At 42.2% G+C, this 13,048-nt stretch overlaps 3 protein-coding genes across 11 annotated transcripts; 1 reads left to right on the plus strand and 2 right to left on the minus strand.

The window, feature by feature from the left end:
• Positions 1-962: 962 nt before the first annotated feature.
• On the minus strand, positions 963-8,731 carry ofd1 (OFD1 centriole and centriolar satellite protein). 5 transcript variants are annotated; one of them, XM_062564929.1, is made up of 23 exons: positions 8,653-8,731; positions 8,327-8,448; positions 8,024-8,227; positions 7,860-7,928; positions 7,731-7,758; positions 7,526-7,633; positions 7,299-7,435; positions 6,878-7,051; positions 6,592-6,698; positions 6,371-6,490; positions 5,725-5,798; positions 5,557-5,648; positions 5,246-5,435; positions 4,547-4,677; positions 4,244-4,355; positions 3,250-3,927; positions 2,936-3,083; positions 2,759-2,850; positions 2,161-2,289; positions 1,835-2,004; positions 1,561-1,743; positions 1,385-1,455; positions 963-1,166 (listed from the first exon to the last, which is right to left on the minus strand). In XM_062564929.1, exons 1-23 carry the CDS (start codon positions 8,729-8,731, stop codon positions 1,118-1,120), a joined length of 3,267 nt encoding a protein of 1,088 aa, XP_062420913.1. In that variant the 3' UTR covers positions 963-1,117. The 5 variants fall into 5 exon arrangements, with proteins under 5 accessions (XP_062420913.1, XP_062420914.1, XP_037344965.2 ...); XM_062564930.1 differs by having other exon boundaries at positions 1,835-2,001; positions 2,936-3,086; XM_037489068.2 differs by having other exon boundaries at positions 2,936-3,086.
• A 97-nt stretch (positions 8,732-8,828) lies between these two features.
• On the plus strand, positions 8,829-10,929 carry trappc2 (trafficking protein particle complex subunit 2). Of its 3 annotated transcripts, none has more exons than XM_062564934.1 (5): positions 8,829-8,954; positions 9,215-9,341; positions 9,561-9,703; positions 10,027-10,114; positions 10,218-10,929. In XM_062564934.1, the coding sequence occupies exons 2-5, from the start codon at positions 9,249-9,251 to the stop codon at positions 10,314-10,316; spliced, it is 423 nt and encodes a 140-aa protein (XP_062420918.1). In that variant the 5' UTR covers positions 8,829-8,954; positions 9,215-9,248; the 3' UTR covers positions 10,317-10,929. The 3 variants fall into 3 exon arrangements, with proteins under 3 accessions (XP_062420918.1, XP_062420919.1, XP_062420920.1); XM_062564935.1 differs by having other exon boundaries at positions 8,940-9,002; XM_062564936.1 differs by lacking the exon at positions 8,829-8,954 and adding an exon at positions 9,047-9,135.
• rab9a (RAB9A, member RAS oncogene family) lies at positions 10,730-13,006 on the minus strand. Of its 3 annotated transcripts, none has more exons than XM_037489073.2 (3): positions 12,866-13,006; positions 12,407-12,538; positions 10,730-12,288 (listed from the first exon to the last, which is right to left on the minus strand). In XM_037489073.2, the coding sequence occupies exon 3, from the start codon at positions 12,248-12,250 to the stop codon at positions 11,642-11,644; it is 609 nt and encodes a 202-aa protein (XP_037344970.1). In that variant the 5' UTR covers positions 12,251-12,288; positions 12,407-12,538; positions 12,866-13,006; the 3' UTR covers positions 10,730-11,641. The 3 variants fall into 3 exon arrangements, 2 of the variants coding, with proteins under 2 accessions (XP_037344970.1, XP_037344971.1); XM_037489074.2 differs by lacking the exon at positions 12,866-13,006 and adding an exon at positions 12,619-12,833; XR_009956982.1 differs by having other exon boundaries at positions 11,821-11,955; positions 12,866-13,003.
• Positions 13,007-13,048: the final 42 nt, after the last annotated feature.

A 13,048-nucleotide genomic window follows, 5' to 3' on the forward strand; every position in this document is an offset into this window, starting at 1 on the left:
AACTATGTCATTGATATTATTGAAACTCCTACAGAACTTAAGGTGTGAAAAAAGTTAACTTGTTACAAGTCAGGATTCTAGGTATTTTTGTTATTTTGAAAGATAAAATTAGATCATTCCTGTTCTTCATTTTCCATGATTGCACCTGTTTTTGATGTGAAATTGTCATAATGTTGACATAATTACGCATGTAATCCTCTATTTCAATTAGTTGAGTTACCAGGATAAGTTTACTTGTTGCATGAAGACAGCTGTTTCTGCAGTGACACATGATGTGCAGTCATGTATACTGACATCAGTAGTAGGCAGTGTTTGCCTGTTTCCTTTTTATTCTAAATGCAGTCAAATTAATCCGTTTTATGTATGATTAGTCTTTTTATTCTTCAAGTCACAGGTGTATGGGTCTTATATTGTGCTTTGCCTCATAGCATAACTGTATTTTCTATGAATATCAAGGGCTTCTTTGTGACTTACTGATGCTCAACTTTTTATTCAACTTTCAAATAAAAATGAGTTGCAGCACCAGTCATTTATAAAATTGTAGGGCAATCTAAATGGTAAATTTAGCCAAAGTATAATTGTCATTGTGACCCAGAGTTTTACTGATGTCATTTGACAAAACCTGCATAGTTCTCTGCAGGACAAAAAGCCACAGGTGCACAGAGGTGAAGGAGATAGATGTCAGATGTACAACATGGGGCCAACGTGCATCCCATCTCATCTCTGTGTTTCCTGTTGAATTAACCAAAAGAATAAAAGGCTTCCTATCAATCACCAAGAGGACAACAATCCAGCAGGCTGTCTGACTGGAAACCCCTTTACAACATTACTCAACTGGCCTGTCGACTGTTTTTATGAAAATAAAAAAAAATACAAATAAAAAATACTGTGGTGTTGTTTTTTTCTTTTGCGTGATATACATATCTTGTTTTATGGTGTACATTCAATCCCAAAAGAGAAGATTAAAAAATCCAATATGATTTATTCAAACACATAGACTTGTACAAGTTGTAACAAATACACATACCAAAAAGCAAAATCCTAAACTAAACAGTTGCTTGTTAAAAACCGTACGAGCCTGCAGAGAGTTGTGTAATAGCGCTGTGGAACAAGCAGCTCACCAGAAATCATCATTATCTTCATCCTTGTGTGAAAATGCTGCAACGCTGGGAACACAATATAAAGTTAATCACTGGAAGCCTTGAGGGACAGAAAGAGGAAAAAAAAAAATACTATTTTTTCAATTAACGAGATAACAGAATTCCAGAACAAAAACGAGATGAGAGACTACTTTCCAAGTAACGGATTAGCTTTTAAATTTGAAAACTGCGGTTTATGTATTTGATAAACAAAGCCATAAATGTAGTAACTTGTTTTCAGTTACCTGTTATCTTTCTCCTCTGACAAACTCTCAGCCTCTGGGCTCACACGTCCTGCTTCTTCTCTTCCAGGGCTCTGAAACACACACACACACACACACACACACACACACGGTTTAACACAGAGCTGCTACACGTCAAGTCAGAAAAGCAAAGTTTTGCAAGAGTTTGTGAAACCCACCTGAGCGTGCTGCTTCTCTCTGGCTTCCAGGACCAGCGCCATGTATTTCTCCAACGGATTTCCCCCCTTAGGCTCCTCCCCGTCATCGTCTGCCCCTTGTGTCTGCTCTTCATCGCTTTTCTTAATTTCAGTTTCTCCTTCCTCTTCTTTTTTCAGTTCCGGTTGCTCCATCTCTTGCAAAAGCTGGATAGACATAAACACTGTCAACATTCATTTTACCTACCTTATTTTCTTCATGAAGCTCTAAGTGAACTCATTGTAGCATCATCATTACCGTCTCTTTCTCCAGTCTCTCAAGTTCTTGCAGCTCCCGCTCTTTGGCTTCCTCTTGCTTCCTTTGCCTTTCTTCTAGTCTTTCCCTTCTCTCCCTTTCCCACCTCTCCTCCTCCTCCTCTTCTTCTTCTTCTTCTTCCATAGCATCTTCACCGGAGGCTTGCGGGACTTCTTTAAGACATACGTATTGACATTAGAGGAAAACACTTGTCTGTCATCGTAACCGGGGATAAAGAACCCAGGAGTGGCGTGAGATATTCATACAGTTACACGATTGGGGTCAACCAAGTTTATGGGTCAATGAAAAAATGGGGTTGGGGGACTCACCCGCCTGGCCTTGCAATTCCATTGGGTCTTCTGGGAGGTCCTGTGGGCGGGGGACAGTGGGGCTGCCAGGGGCCTCCACACAGAGAGGGATGGCAGTGTCCAGGAGAAGCTCTGGAATGTGGCCGGGCTCTGGAGGGAGACATGCACAAAGAGATCTTTTATGCTCCACCATAATGCAAAAGGGCCAGAGGACCGGCACAGAATACATAATCAGACGCCCTTCATCTTCACCATTGTGCGAGGAAACTGAAAAGGCACTTTGGAGGCCAGCCGCACACTCATTAAAAGCAGCCATTCCCGAATCCTAAACCGCCACAGCGGATGTGCTCCACTTTGTCACTGGGATTTTATTCATATTATTGATAATGAAATTCAAGAAAAATAAATGAACAATGATGTATGGCTGTTCCACCCGGGAAACGGTGGAACCTTTTGGCACAACAGAAAATCTCTGCGCTTTTAAACATTAAACATTCCAGATGGATTAGAGTAATTACACCCAAACGCAATCAGCCAAATAAGCACACCTCCTGACATCCGTTTACAGTATGTTATGCAGTGGCAACAATAATAAAAGGAATACATAAGTTCAGCGTACCTGACGTAACTTCTGTGAGATCATCTAGGCTTATCTTCTCAGGCTGCGGGGAAGAGTCGGAGCTGGAGAACACAGGCTGGAACTTTGGTGGACTGACAGCAACAGGGGTCAAAATGATGGTATTAGTATTCACGGACTGTATGTAAAAAGTGGGAGAAAGTTGAGGCCAGATGGTACCTGGACTGGTCCCGCGCCGTGCTCTTGAGCGGAGGACTGCAAGGTGGACTGAGCTCAGGGGAAAAGTCACCTGCGGTGACCAAATCGCTGCGGGGGGGGGCCCGCCTGTCAAACGACAACTCTGGAAGCGCCATCGGCGACCCGACTGCTTCTGTCCAATTCAAAGACTGTACGTCAGGCAAAAACCCCTCATGGGATAAAGATTAGAAGCACTGTCAAAAACGCGGCGTATGGACGCTGCCGATAAACTATTTCTCTCCTCTTTATTTCCTGACAGTCAAAAGCGGCTGATGCGTCTTTAGCTAAAAAGGTACCTTCTGCAAGCTCTCTTTGAAGCGTATTCCTGGAGGACGGGTGCGGTGTAGAGGACAGGCGTCTGGGGGGGGGAGGGCTGTTTGCGGCCTGGTGTCGTCCATCTCTCAGAGTTTCAGTGAATGAATGATGACTGTGGTCAGACAATGACGCGGACTGGGGTTGGTCGGCGTCTTGCAAGAAGGTCACTCTCGGTTGGACGTGTGGTGTGGTCCTTGTGTCGCAAGTACGTGGAGACAGCGGCCTCTGTGAGGCCGCCGGTCTGTTTGGATGGTGAGCGGCTTGCTTTCTCAGAGGAGACCCGGGCCGGTGGGAAGGACGCGCTCGCTGTGGGGAAAGACGTCCCGGGGCGAGCACGGGTGAGGTGGTGGAGCGCACTGCCCTCTGATGGTAGTTCCTGTAGGCCTCCTCCAAAGTCTCCGCCTCCTCCTGCAGCTCCTGGATACGAGCCTTTGCTTCTGCCACCAGATCCAGTTCGGAGTCTGGGGAGTCTCGCCAGGGCGACTTGCGCCCTCGCGAGGGACCCCCTGCCTCGCGGGCCTCGTCATAGCCCACCGTGGCCCTCAGCAGAGCTCGGTCCACGTAGATGTCAGGGGGCAGGAGCTTGTCAGTGCTGAGATCCAGGATCGAGCGATCAACCAGGGATGGCTTGGGGTTGCGCAGCACCTCATTTTCAAGAGCTACCATGCCATCATCACATGATTACACAAAATAAAAGGAAAGAAGAAGAAGAAGAAGAAGAAGAAATGAAGAGTTTGAGTTGAACACTCAAACTCAGAAGCAACCCTAAAAGAGTACAAATCTGAAGAAAAGGGTTGCTACTTTTACATGAATTGCTTCCTTCGATGTATTTCCAAACACAAAAAAAGTATTACAGAAATTTAAAGGAGATAATGTGTGAGGTATATATAATGTAAGCATTACCAAAAAATAAATAAAGCCATCACTAACGGTCACATTTGTGACTGCATGCTGCATGTCCAGTAAAACGCGTACCTTGTTGAGTTTGGCGAAGCTGCATCTTCATTTCCTCAATGTGGTTAGTCATCCACCGTGACCTCTCCTCACAGTCCATCAACTGAGCCTTGAGCTGAGCCCCGCGCTCCACCTAAACAACAGTACATTGGGCGAGGAGTTATTCTTCGCACACCGTATAAGGAACTGTGCATATCCGGGAGAAAAAAAAAACAAACAAATTACAGAAGAGAAGTTCCCCAAGGTGAGCCTAAAAAAAAATAAGTTTAAAAAAAAGCTTTTCACATTGCAGCCTCTCTGAGTGTGGGAAACTATGTGACTGACCTCGCTCTGGAGCTGTGCCTGAAGCACCTGTTTCTGGTTGTCAAACTCTTCCTCGTCCAGGCTGCGAGCGCTCTGCAGCCTGCGAAGCTCCATCTGCAAGGCCAACTGCTGCTTGGACGGCCTGCCGGAATCTGAGAGAGAGGTTATTCGAAGTTTAAAAAAAAAAAAACGATTTCGAAAATGCCCAGTCCAATTCCAGCCGGAGAGCTATGTAATGTTGTAATGTTTAAGTGCTTTAGATCAAAGTTTTTTGATCTGACCTGAATGAGAGGACAGCACATGGGGCTATTTACCATGTTCCTGTCTTGTGTTAGTAATGAGACAAGAGGCCCACTGCTCCCCTTCCCCCGGTCCTCAAACTGCATCCCTCAGAGAGAGGTAAGTGTTTGGTTCTCAGACGTTCTGTCCCGGCTCCCCATCACACCTCAATTCCCCCACTTTTTTTCTTTTCCAGCATTGTCCAGTCAGCTACAAACACAGCACAGAGGCCCCACCAGCAGGACTAAATTAAAGAAAGACTGAGCGGAGCCAGAAGCAGTGTAAAAGGCTTGAATGCTTCACAGTACACGGCACCTCCCACAACTCACAACGAGCATGAAAAATAAAAACAAATGGCCTAACTCTCGGACATTAGATTTACGAGTCACCCGGGAATCAGTTGTGTATTACTGCAAAAAACTGAAAACCTTTGATCCTCACCTGCATGGAGAAGCCGGTTCTCCTCTTGGGCCTCCTCCAGCTGTTTCTTCAGCAGCCGCTGCTGCCCCTGCAGCTCGGCTTTCTCCCCTTTCAAGCTGGGGTAGTCGCTCATGGTCTCTAGCCTTTCCCTTAAAAGCCCATTCTGTTGCGCCAGCAGAGAAATCTGCTGCTGTGCCGTGTCCAGTTCAACCTGGACAAGACAACAAGGAGGGGACACGGGTCACTTCCCACGGAAGGAGTGAAAGGTTTCGTCTAAATGGGAGTTTTCTGTCATGTAGTGTTTAGTTGTTCACCGCGTTGCGTCCCCTTACCTGTAGCCGTCTCAGCTCTGAAGATGCTCTGCAGTGCTCCTCTAATTTGCCATCAATTATAGCCGACTCCTTCTGGATACGAACGCTTTCCACTGAGAAGACAAATGAATAGAGGGAATCAAACCGGAACGTGTCCAATGATAAACTTGCAGTGATCGAAATTCTCACCTTTGATTATGTTCTCGTTCTCGGTTAGTTTCTCTGTTCTCTTGAGAAATTCATCCTTCAACTCCAGCTGATACCTAATTTTATGAAGAAATTTAAATATGGATAATGAAGTGCTTTGTTAAGATAAATCAACACAAACAACCTTGGAAAACCCTGCTGTCTTTTCCTACTACCGATGAATAAACCAAGGCAGCTTCCATGTAGACAGATCCTCTATTTCAAGTCTCTCCGTAGTCAAAGCAGCTGATAGACGGCCAACCGGCGGTTTGATAGGAATTGATAAGAATATTAACACAGCAAATTACAAATTGACTTTTTTAAGACTTTGGGTTCTAAATAAAGAATCTACCCAATTTTGATCGATTCAAAAAGAAAGCAATGTCCTCTGAGAGTCACAGATGGACCAAAACTATTTTTGCTGTAGATGAATAAGATGATGACTGCATGTTGTAGGATGCTGTTGTTCCTTTAAACCTTCAAAACAGTGACATCCTCTGGTCATAAAATGAAAATACACCAAACACCTTGAGATATAAAGTGAACTTCCAGAGAGAATATACAAAATGAGACTCCGTATGTGTTACCAGCTGAATGGGTGGGATTGTTGGTGAGAATGGGAGTGAACCCAGTACGACATTAAAAATACCTGGAAAGTTCATTCCTCAGCCTTTGGTCGTGCGTTTCCTCCATGGTCTTCACTGCTAGTTCTCTGCTCCTCAGCAGCTCCTCAGTGGTCTTGACCTTCTCCTCGTGAATTTGACATGTCCTATCGTCATACAAACACATTTCCATTATCTGTGTACAAGTGGTCACAACAAAGGAAAAGGCATCACCTTACTCACAGGAATGGTAAAAAAAAGCACTTACTTTTCAAACGCCTCCACTCTGATCCGAAGCTCATTCTCTCGGTTTCGCACGGTATCAATTTCTTTCAGGACCGATTGTCTCTGCATATACACATTTTTTTCTTCAATCTAAAGAAGAGACGAATAAAATCATTACACTATTTTAGAAATGAACACTTTGAAAGGATGCCAACAGATGTTGTGACGTGGAGAGCCTTTACTAAATTAACTTAAAAGAAATCAAGATTTGCTCTGGTTTATCTTGAGAGAAAACAACAAAATACAGCATGGAATTATCATGAATCTACCTCTTGTTGTTTTTGTAATCGATCAATGGCGTTTTTCTCTCGCTCCATCAGCGCCTTTGCCTTCATCTCGTATGTCCTCTCCAAGTCTTGCTTCAGCTTGTCAAACTCTTTATGAAATTGTTGTTTTTCTTCCATCCTCACTGTTGCAATTTCAACATCTTTAAAGTGTTGCATCTTAGGAAACAAAACACAATGTTGAGGCCGGCAGGAAGACAACATGACCACACATCAGAGTCTCATAAAATATAAAGAATTTAAATGGTAAAAAATTCTTGGTTGCAGATAGGAGTATAAAGCTATTTTCGAAAAATGCTGCTTCCAAACGAATATCCATTTCCGTATGAAACTGAGTGAATGTGAAGTAGTGCAAGTTTTCTACATCAGCAGCTGTACTTCATTCTGACAAATGTAAAATGCAAACCTTTGTGTTCATTTCTTCTTGCATCTGCGCCTCAATTTCTTTTCTGTAGGCATCCAGTTTTGATTGAAAGGAAAACCATTTGTCCCCACTGTAATTGAAGCTCTCGTATTCCTTATCAATTACTTTCATCTTCTCAACTGTGTGTGGAAGACAAAAGAAAACCATTAACAAATTTGCGTTGAGAGGAATGGTTGTGGAGCACCATGCACGGCGTCGTGGCATCATACCAAGAGACTCCCCACAACTCGCTCCGCTGGTGGTCTGAGTATCAGCATCATGGCACAGGCTGTGAGAATAAAAGTGCGTCAGCTGGGTTAGGAGGCTGATCAGGAACCCTGAGAGAAGAAAAGAAGAAGAAGAAGAAAACGTCAAGGACAAGACTATGGGGGGCAAGAGCAGTTTCCTTCAAAGGGAACTCTATGCTGCACATACCTGTATCGCTGTGGTCTTTGTTCGCAGACTGAAACAATAAGAAATCATAAAAATATTATTACAAACAACATGTCATTACTATTTATATTTGTTATATTCTACATGCATGTTTGTAATGTTAATCATTACCAGGGATCTGTAAAGTGCTGATTCAGGATTAATTCTAAGGAGCTGAAGAAGGTCCCCAGTCATGACAACCTGTCAACATAGATTAGAGACCAAAATAGTCACCTGCAATGCGGATCTTCACACACTCACCTGGAGTGAATAGTTAGACCGAGGCTCGTGCCTACCTTGTCTTTGCCCAGGCCACACTCGGGGTAGAATACGGAGAGGGTGTACTCGTACCCGGAGCTGCGGAGATGATCAGCCACGATGCTGTTACAGGCCGACACCAGGCGGGGTTCGGATTTCACTTGTACCGGTCTGGGAACCGGCTGTCCTCCAGTCAAAGGCGGGTGTTTCAACTCCTGGATGAGCTGATTTCTCAGCTGAGTCTGAATGAGACCAGATGAGTAAAAAGAGACAGCAGAAGGGGAATGAAGACTAAACCTCATAGACTACAAGAGCCACCAGACTGTGTTAGCACGACTTACTTTCAGTGTATCAAGCACTCCTTTACTTTTAAAAGTCTGATAGAGTCTTTTCCTCAACTCATCTGGGGATAACGTGTCTTCTTTGGCCGAAGTCATACCGATCAAGGGTTGTTTTGTAGGTCCTGAGAGAAGAACAGAGACTCTAACGTTAGACAGCAGGGTTAAGCTGCCATAGCGCGCTCTTTAACAACAAGCTTAGCTTTCAACACTTTTTCCAAAAAAAAGTGTAATACCCATTGTCTGACTGTTATCACTGCGTATCGTTATCACATGGTGCAACCGAGGTTCTGGAAAAAAGAATATTTTCTGTAACGTTAGTCACCTGCCTGACAACCAGAAACCGTTTCGGCGTCCCTTTAGAGAAACATTTAAATCCGTCAACGGAAATGTCGGCTCCGGGCACATAGTTATGACGTAGCAAGAAAATCAGCTATTTTATTTATTTATTTTTTAAATAATGTTTTAATAATTAAATTCAATAGTCCACGTTATATGTATAAAGCTAAGCTTAAAGCAGCTATTGCCTAACCGTTTTACATCAGATAACTGGTAAATATATTGGGCTGCTTGACCATGTCGTCATCTTTATGCGTCGGTGATCGCTTCTCTCCAGGAAGCAAATAAACAGGTAAACAAAAATCGATTGTATCAACGGCATTAGCTTTCCTTTATGTGTGTAAGTGATGTTCTTATTCACTTTCAAGACGCGTTTTGATTTAGTCTAACAAGAATCCCTTGAAGACTTAAACGCTGTCATACGTCTGTGTAGCACTGCAGCTTACGTTAGCTTGCTAGCTGAAAGGATCACAGTGAGTTGAGTGATAGTGAGGCTAATAATTGGAAAGTTTACAGTGTTTAACCTGTTTTGTTTGGTTTGAATTGTTTTAGGACAGATTGACTTTGCTCAGACGAAGGAAAAACGATGTCTGGGAGTTTTTATTTTGTCATGGTTGGCCATCAGGACAATCCTGTGTTTGAGATGGAGTTCTTGCCTGCTGGGAAGCCTGAATCAAAGGTAAAACTTTATTAATAACAGAAGTATCCATTACGTTACCTGTGCATAACAGTAGTAAGCAAATGTTTTTTTTTAGCCAAGCCATATACTACAGATTACTGTCAGGGTACAATATATTGCGTGTGGCCAAACATAGTGTATAATGTGACGTTAGCAGTTAAATTAGTGTGTCTGTTAATGTGTTATTTTGTTTGATAAGTTCCGTGTTATTGACCACAGGATGACCACCGTCACTTAAACCAGTTCATTGCACACGCTGCCCTGGATTTGGTGGATGAAAACATGTGGCTGTCCAACAACATGTACTTGAAAACTGTGGACAAGTTCAACGAGTGGTTTGTTTCTGCATTCGTCACTGCAGGACATATCCTTTCTTCAGCATTAAACTCTCACCTTTTTATTCCCACATAAACAACTATACAAAATGATTTATAAATGGCGGGAATCACGATCCAAAAATGATCATATATTGCTGTGTTGTAGTTTACTGATTGAAGAGACAAAACTCAGACCAATTGATAACGGATTTATTGTGAAAACAAAAGAAGCGCCACTGTCATTATCTAAAATGTTAGTTTGCAGTAAAATGTGACATATAATATAATATATATATATATATATATAATATGTCACATTTGTTTAATTGCTTTTTTGCATTGCTTTATTTTCTTTAATTATTTGCCCTACATATAAGATTCATCATGCTGCATGATGTGCGACAAGAAGATGGAATCAAAAACTTTTTTAACGATGTCTATGATCTATACATCAAGGTGAGTTGTTTTACATATCATTACAGTCATTTAGCATTATGTAACCTTTGGTATGTTTTATATATTTGATTGTTCAAATTAATCTCTTTATTTTGTCTTCCAGTTTGCAATGAATCCATTCTATGAAATCAATGCCCCAATCCGCTCTACAGCTTTTGAGAGGAAGGTACAGTTTCTTGGAAAGAAACATCTCCTGAATTAATCACTTCACATGAAAAGGATTTAGTGCATGTGCTTGTCTGTTTGCTGTGTACATACCTAACAAATATTTTATGTTGTATCTTTCTTTTCTCCTTTCATAAATGTAAAAAGTATTCAACTGTTTTCTAAAAAAACTTAATTAACAATAATGGTATTGTTTTTCAGTATGGGCTCAAAGTATGAAGGTGTTTCATTATTTAAATTAAACTTGACCAACAATGACCAAATGTAAATTTTGATAAATAGACACAATCCTGTCTTTGACATAGTTATGTGCTTTGTATTATCGAACGGTTTAGCTATCCTATCATTGCCGTGGTAAGCACAACACAGCAGAATGGTAACTTCCTGTTCAGTCCAAACTTAACAACAAATGGACTGGTCAGTTAGCAGGCTACAAAACATGCTTTAAGAGACATTTTTCTTGGGGTTTATTTATCATTTGGCATACCAGTAGTACAACTTTGTGAATCAGATATGAATGACAAATAGTTGAGGTAAATGAATCGTTTGTTTTTAAATATTAAGCTGTGGTAAAGACTTGTTAAAAAATGTTAAGAGTGCTTTCAAGAGAAAATCATTTAAAACAATAAACCCAACCATGAAAAAAAACAGTTTACTCTATCATGACATTGCTTTCATTTCACTTTCCTCAAGGCATTCTTGATCAAGGTATAAATGGTTTATAAAAATTCAACGTTTTCCAGAAACCTAATCACACCCTAGGCCATGCATGTTAACTTTGCAGCAACATTTATCTATTTTAGGGAATCTTGTCCCACAGCCACAATCTAGTCACTAAGCAGAAGGTGCATTAATCACAATAAGACTCCATTTGTTAGTTATACAGAGTAGTGACTTAGCTACTTCACAATTCTCAGAAATGTATCTTACTCCCAAGGTAGTACACAATTTTATGTCACATAATTTGCCTTCAATAAACAGAATGGAGAGGAAAGTTAGACTTTTCAAAGCGGTTTCCACTGGTCCATTATGATATACTTTTAGTTCCCCAATGGTAAACTTGACAACACAAAATGTAGCTCTTTTTTCTGCGATTCCTTCAAAGCCCGACCTTTGAATTTGGCAGAGCTACGTGAACGCTTTAGTGATTACGGAATTATTTTTAATTAGAGATGCATTTGGTGTTTCCGCTCCTCGAACAGAAGTCCAACTATTAGCACAATCAAGCTTCACCAGTACAACAAATCATAAAGCCAGTGGTATAATTTGTTTAAATAAATGGTCACTACAGCATTGTTAACCTACAGCCTCATCACATAACTGGCAGAACAGCAATTTAATGTTAATTATTGCTCCTGGATGTTATGAACAACAAGTGGCAGCAGAGCGTGGCTTTCTGTGGAGCTTGACTGTGTCTGTGGGGATGAGATGGTCCGTTCGTTCATCCAATGCCAACACTCTACGCACTGCCTCCTCAAACGCCACCGCCACGTTGGTAGCATCCTTGGCACTGGTCTCATAATAGGGGAAATCCCCATTCTCCTGGCACCATTGCTTAGCCTCCTCAGATGACACCTGCCTCTCAGTCACATCCAGTTTGTTGCCCAAGACCACGAATGGAAACTTCTCCGGCTCCTTGACATCTGCGTAGTAGATGAACTCCTTCCTCCAGTTGCCTAGATTGAGAAAACTCTGGCTGTCATCTACGCTGAATGTGAGCAGGCAGCAGTCAGAGCCACGATAGAAAGGAGTCCTCAAGCTGCGGAAGCGCTCTTGGCCAGCAGTGTCCCAGATCTGTAGGGTCACCTGGTGGCCATCGACCTCCAGTTCCTTGTTGAGGAACTCCACGCCAATGGTGTGGAAAAGGTGTGCATCAAACTTGTTGGTAACATAACGATTCATGATGGAGCTCTTTCCCACGCCGCCGTCTCCCAGCAGGATGACTTTTAGTAGGGATGTCTTTGTCGTCATAGCTATTCAATCCCGATCGACCACTTTAAGATATTTACCTAATGGGGAGATGATATATATATACAATATAATTCTAAAAAAAAAACATTGGGTGTAATAACCACTTCACTCCAGACACTTAATTTGGGGTAAAAATGTTAAGCCTTTTTATCTCACCCCTGATAGATTTTGTCCTCTTTCACTCGTCCAGATCATGTGCTGAAGACCCTGGTCCTTGGTCACATGCTCTTATGTTTAGTGTTGATAGGCACAGCCGCGTGACGTAGGGTGACGTTGACGTTTAACCAGCTGTAAAACAGTAGTTTCCTGATTAACAGTCGGGCCCAACAAAACACAATCGGCTTTCAAACGTCTATTAGCAATCGTACCATATAAACATATTTAGCAGGTTACATAAACGCGCACACTAATATACCAACAGATGCTAGCACGAAAGGAGAGAAAAGTCTGAATTGCGGTTGCATCAGCTGGCTAACGTTACGTGTTAGCTAAGCTAAGCTAATGTGAATAAGGGAAAACAAGGGAGCTCGGCTGGGGTTAGGTTCTCGAAATATATAACGTTAACACTAATTACACCCGCTAGCTTAGCTGTATGCCCGATTGATAGTAACGTACCTTACAGTTCTGGCCAGACAGCCAATAAGTCAATTAGTAGGAACACGAAACACGTGAAATAATATTAAAGCCTGTGTTTGACAGATAACGTCAGCTCACACCGTTTCCTGGTGAACCCCCCCCCCCCAAAAGGCTCGATGCTAATGCAGCTAGCTGCTAACAAACAAGCGATACATGGGCGCC

The sequence above is a fragment of the Pungitius pungitius genome, chromosome 10 (assembly GCF_949316345.1).
Source record: "Pungitius pungitius chromosome 10, fPunPun2.1, whole genome shotgun sequence".
Classification (NCBI taxonomy): Eukaryota; Metazoa; Chordata; class Actinopteri; order Perciformes; family Gasterosteidae; genus Pungitius; species Pungitius pungitius.

Excerpts from the sequence above, each read along its gene's own strand:
- ofd1 (XM_037489068.2), bottom strand. The coding sequence starts at position 8,731 with ATGTGCCCGGAGCCGACATTTCCGTTGACGGATTTAAATGTTTCTCTA. Across the intron at positions 7,052-7,298 it reads AAGAAGAAATGAACACAAAG|ATGCAACACTTTAAAGATGT; the intron begins GTTTGCATTTTA and ends TTGTTTCCTAAG. Across the intron at positions 2,290-2,758 it reads TCTCACAGAAGTTACGTCAG|AGCCCGGCCACATTCCAGAG; the intron begins GTACGCTGAACT and ends GTCTCCCTCCAG.
- trappc2 (XM_062564934.1), top strand. The coding sequence starts at position 9,249 with ATGTCTGGGAGTTTTTATTTTGTCATGGTTGGCCATCAGGACAATCCT. Across the intron at positions 9,342-9,560 it reads CTGGGAAGCCTGAATCAAAG|GATGACCACCGTCACTTAAA; the intron begins GTAAAACTTTAT and ends TATTGACCACAG. Across the intron at positions 10,115-10,217 it reads TCTATGATCTATACATCAAG|TTTGCAATGAATCCATTCTA; the intron begins GTGAGTTGTTTT and ends TTTGTCTTCCAG.
- rab9a (XM_037489073.2), bottom strand. The coding sequence starts at position 12,250 with ATGACGACAAAGACATCCCTACTAAAAGTCATCCTGCTGGGAGACGGC.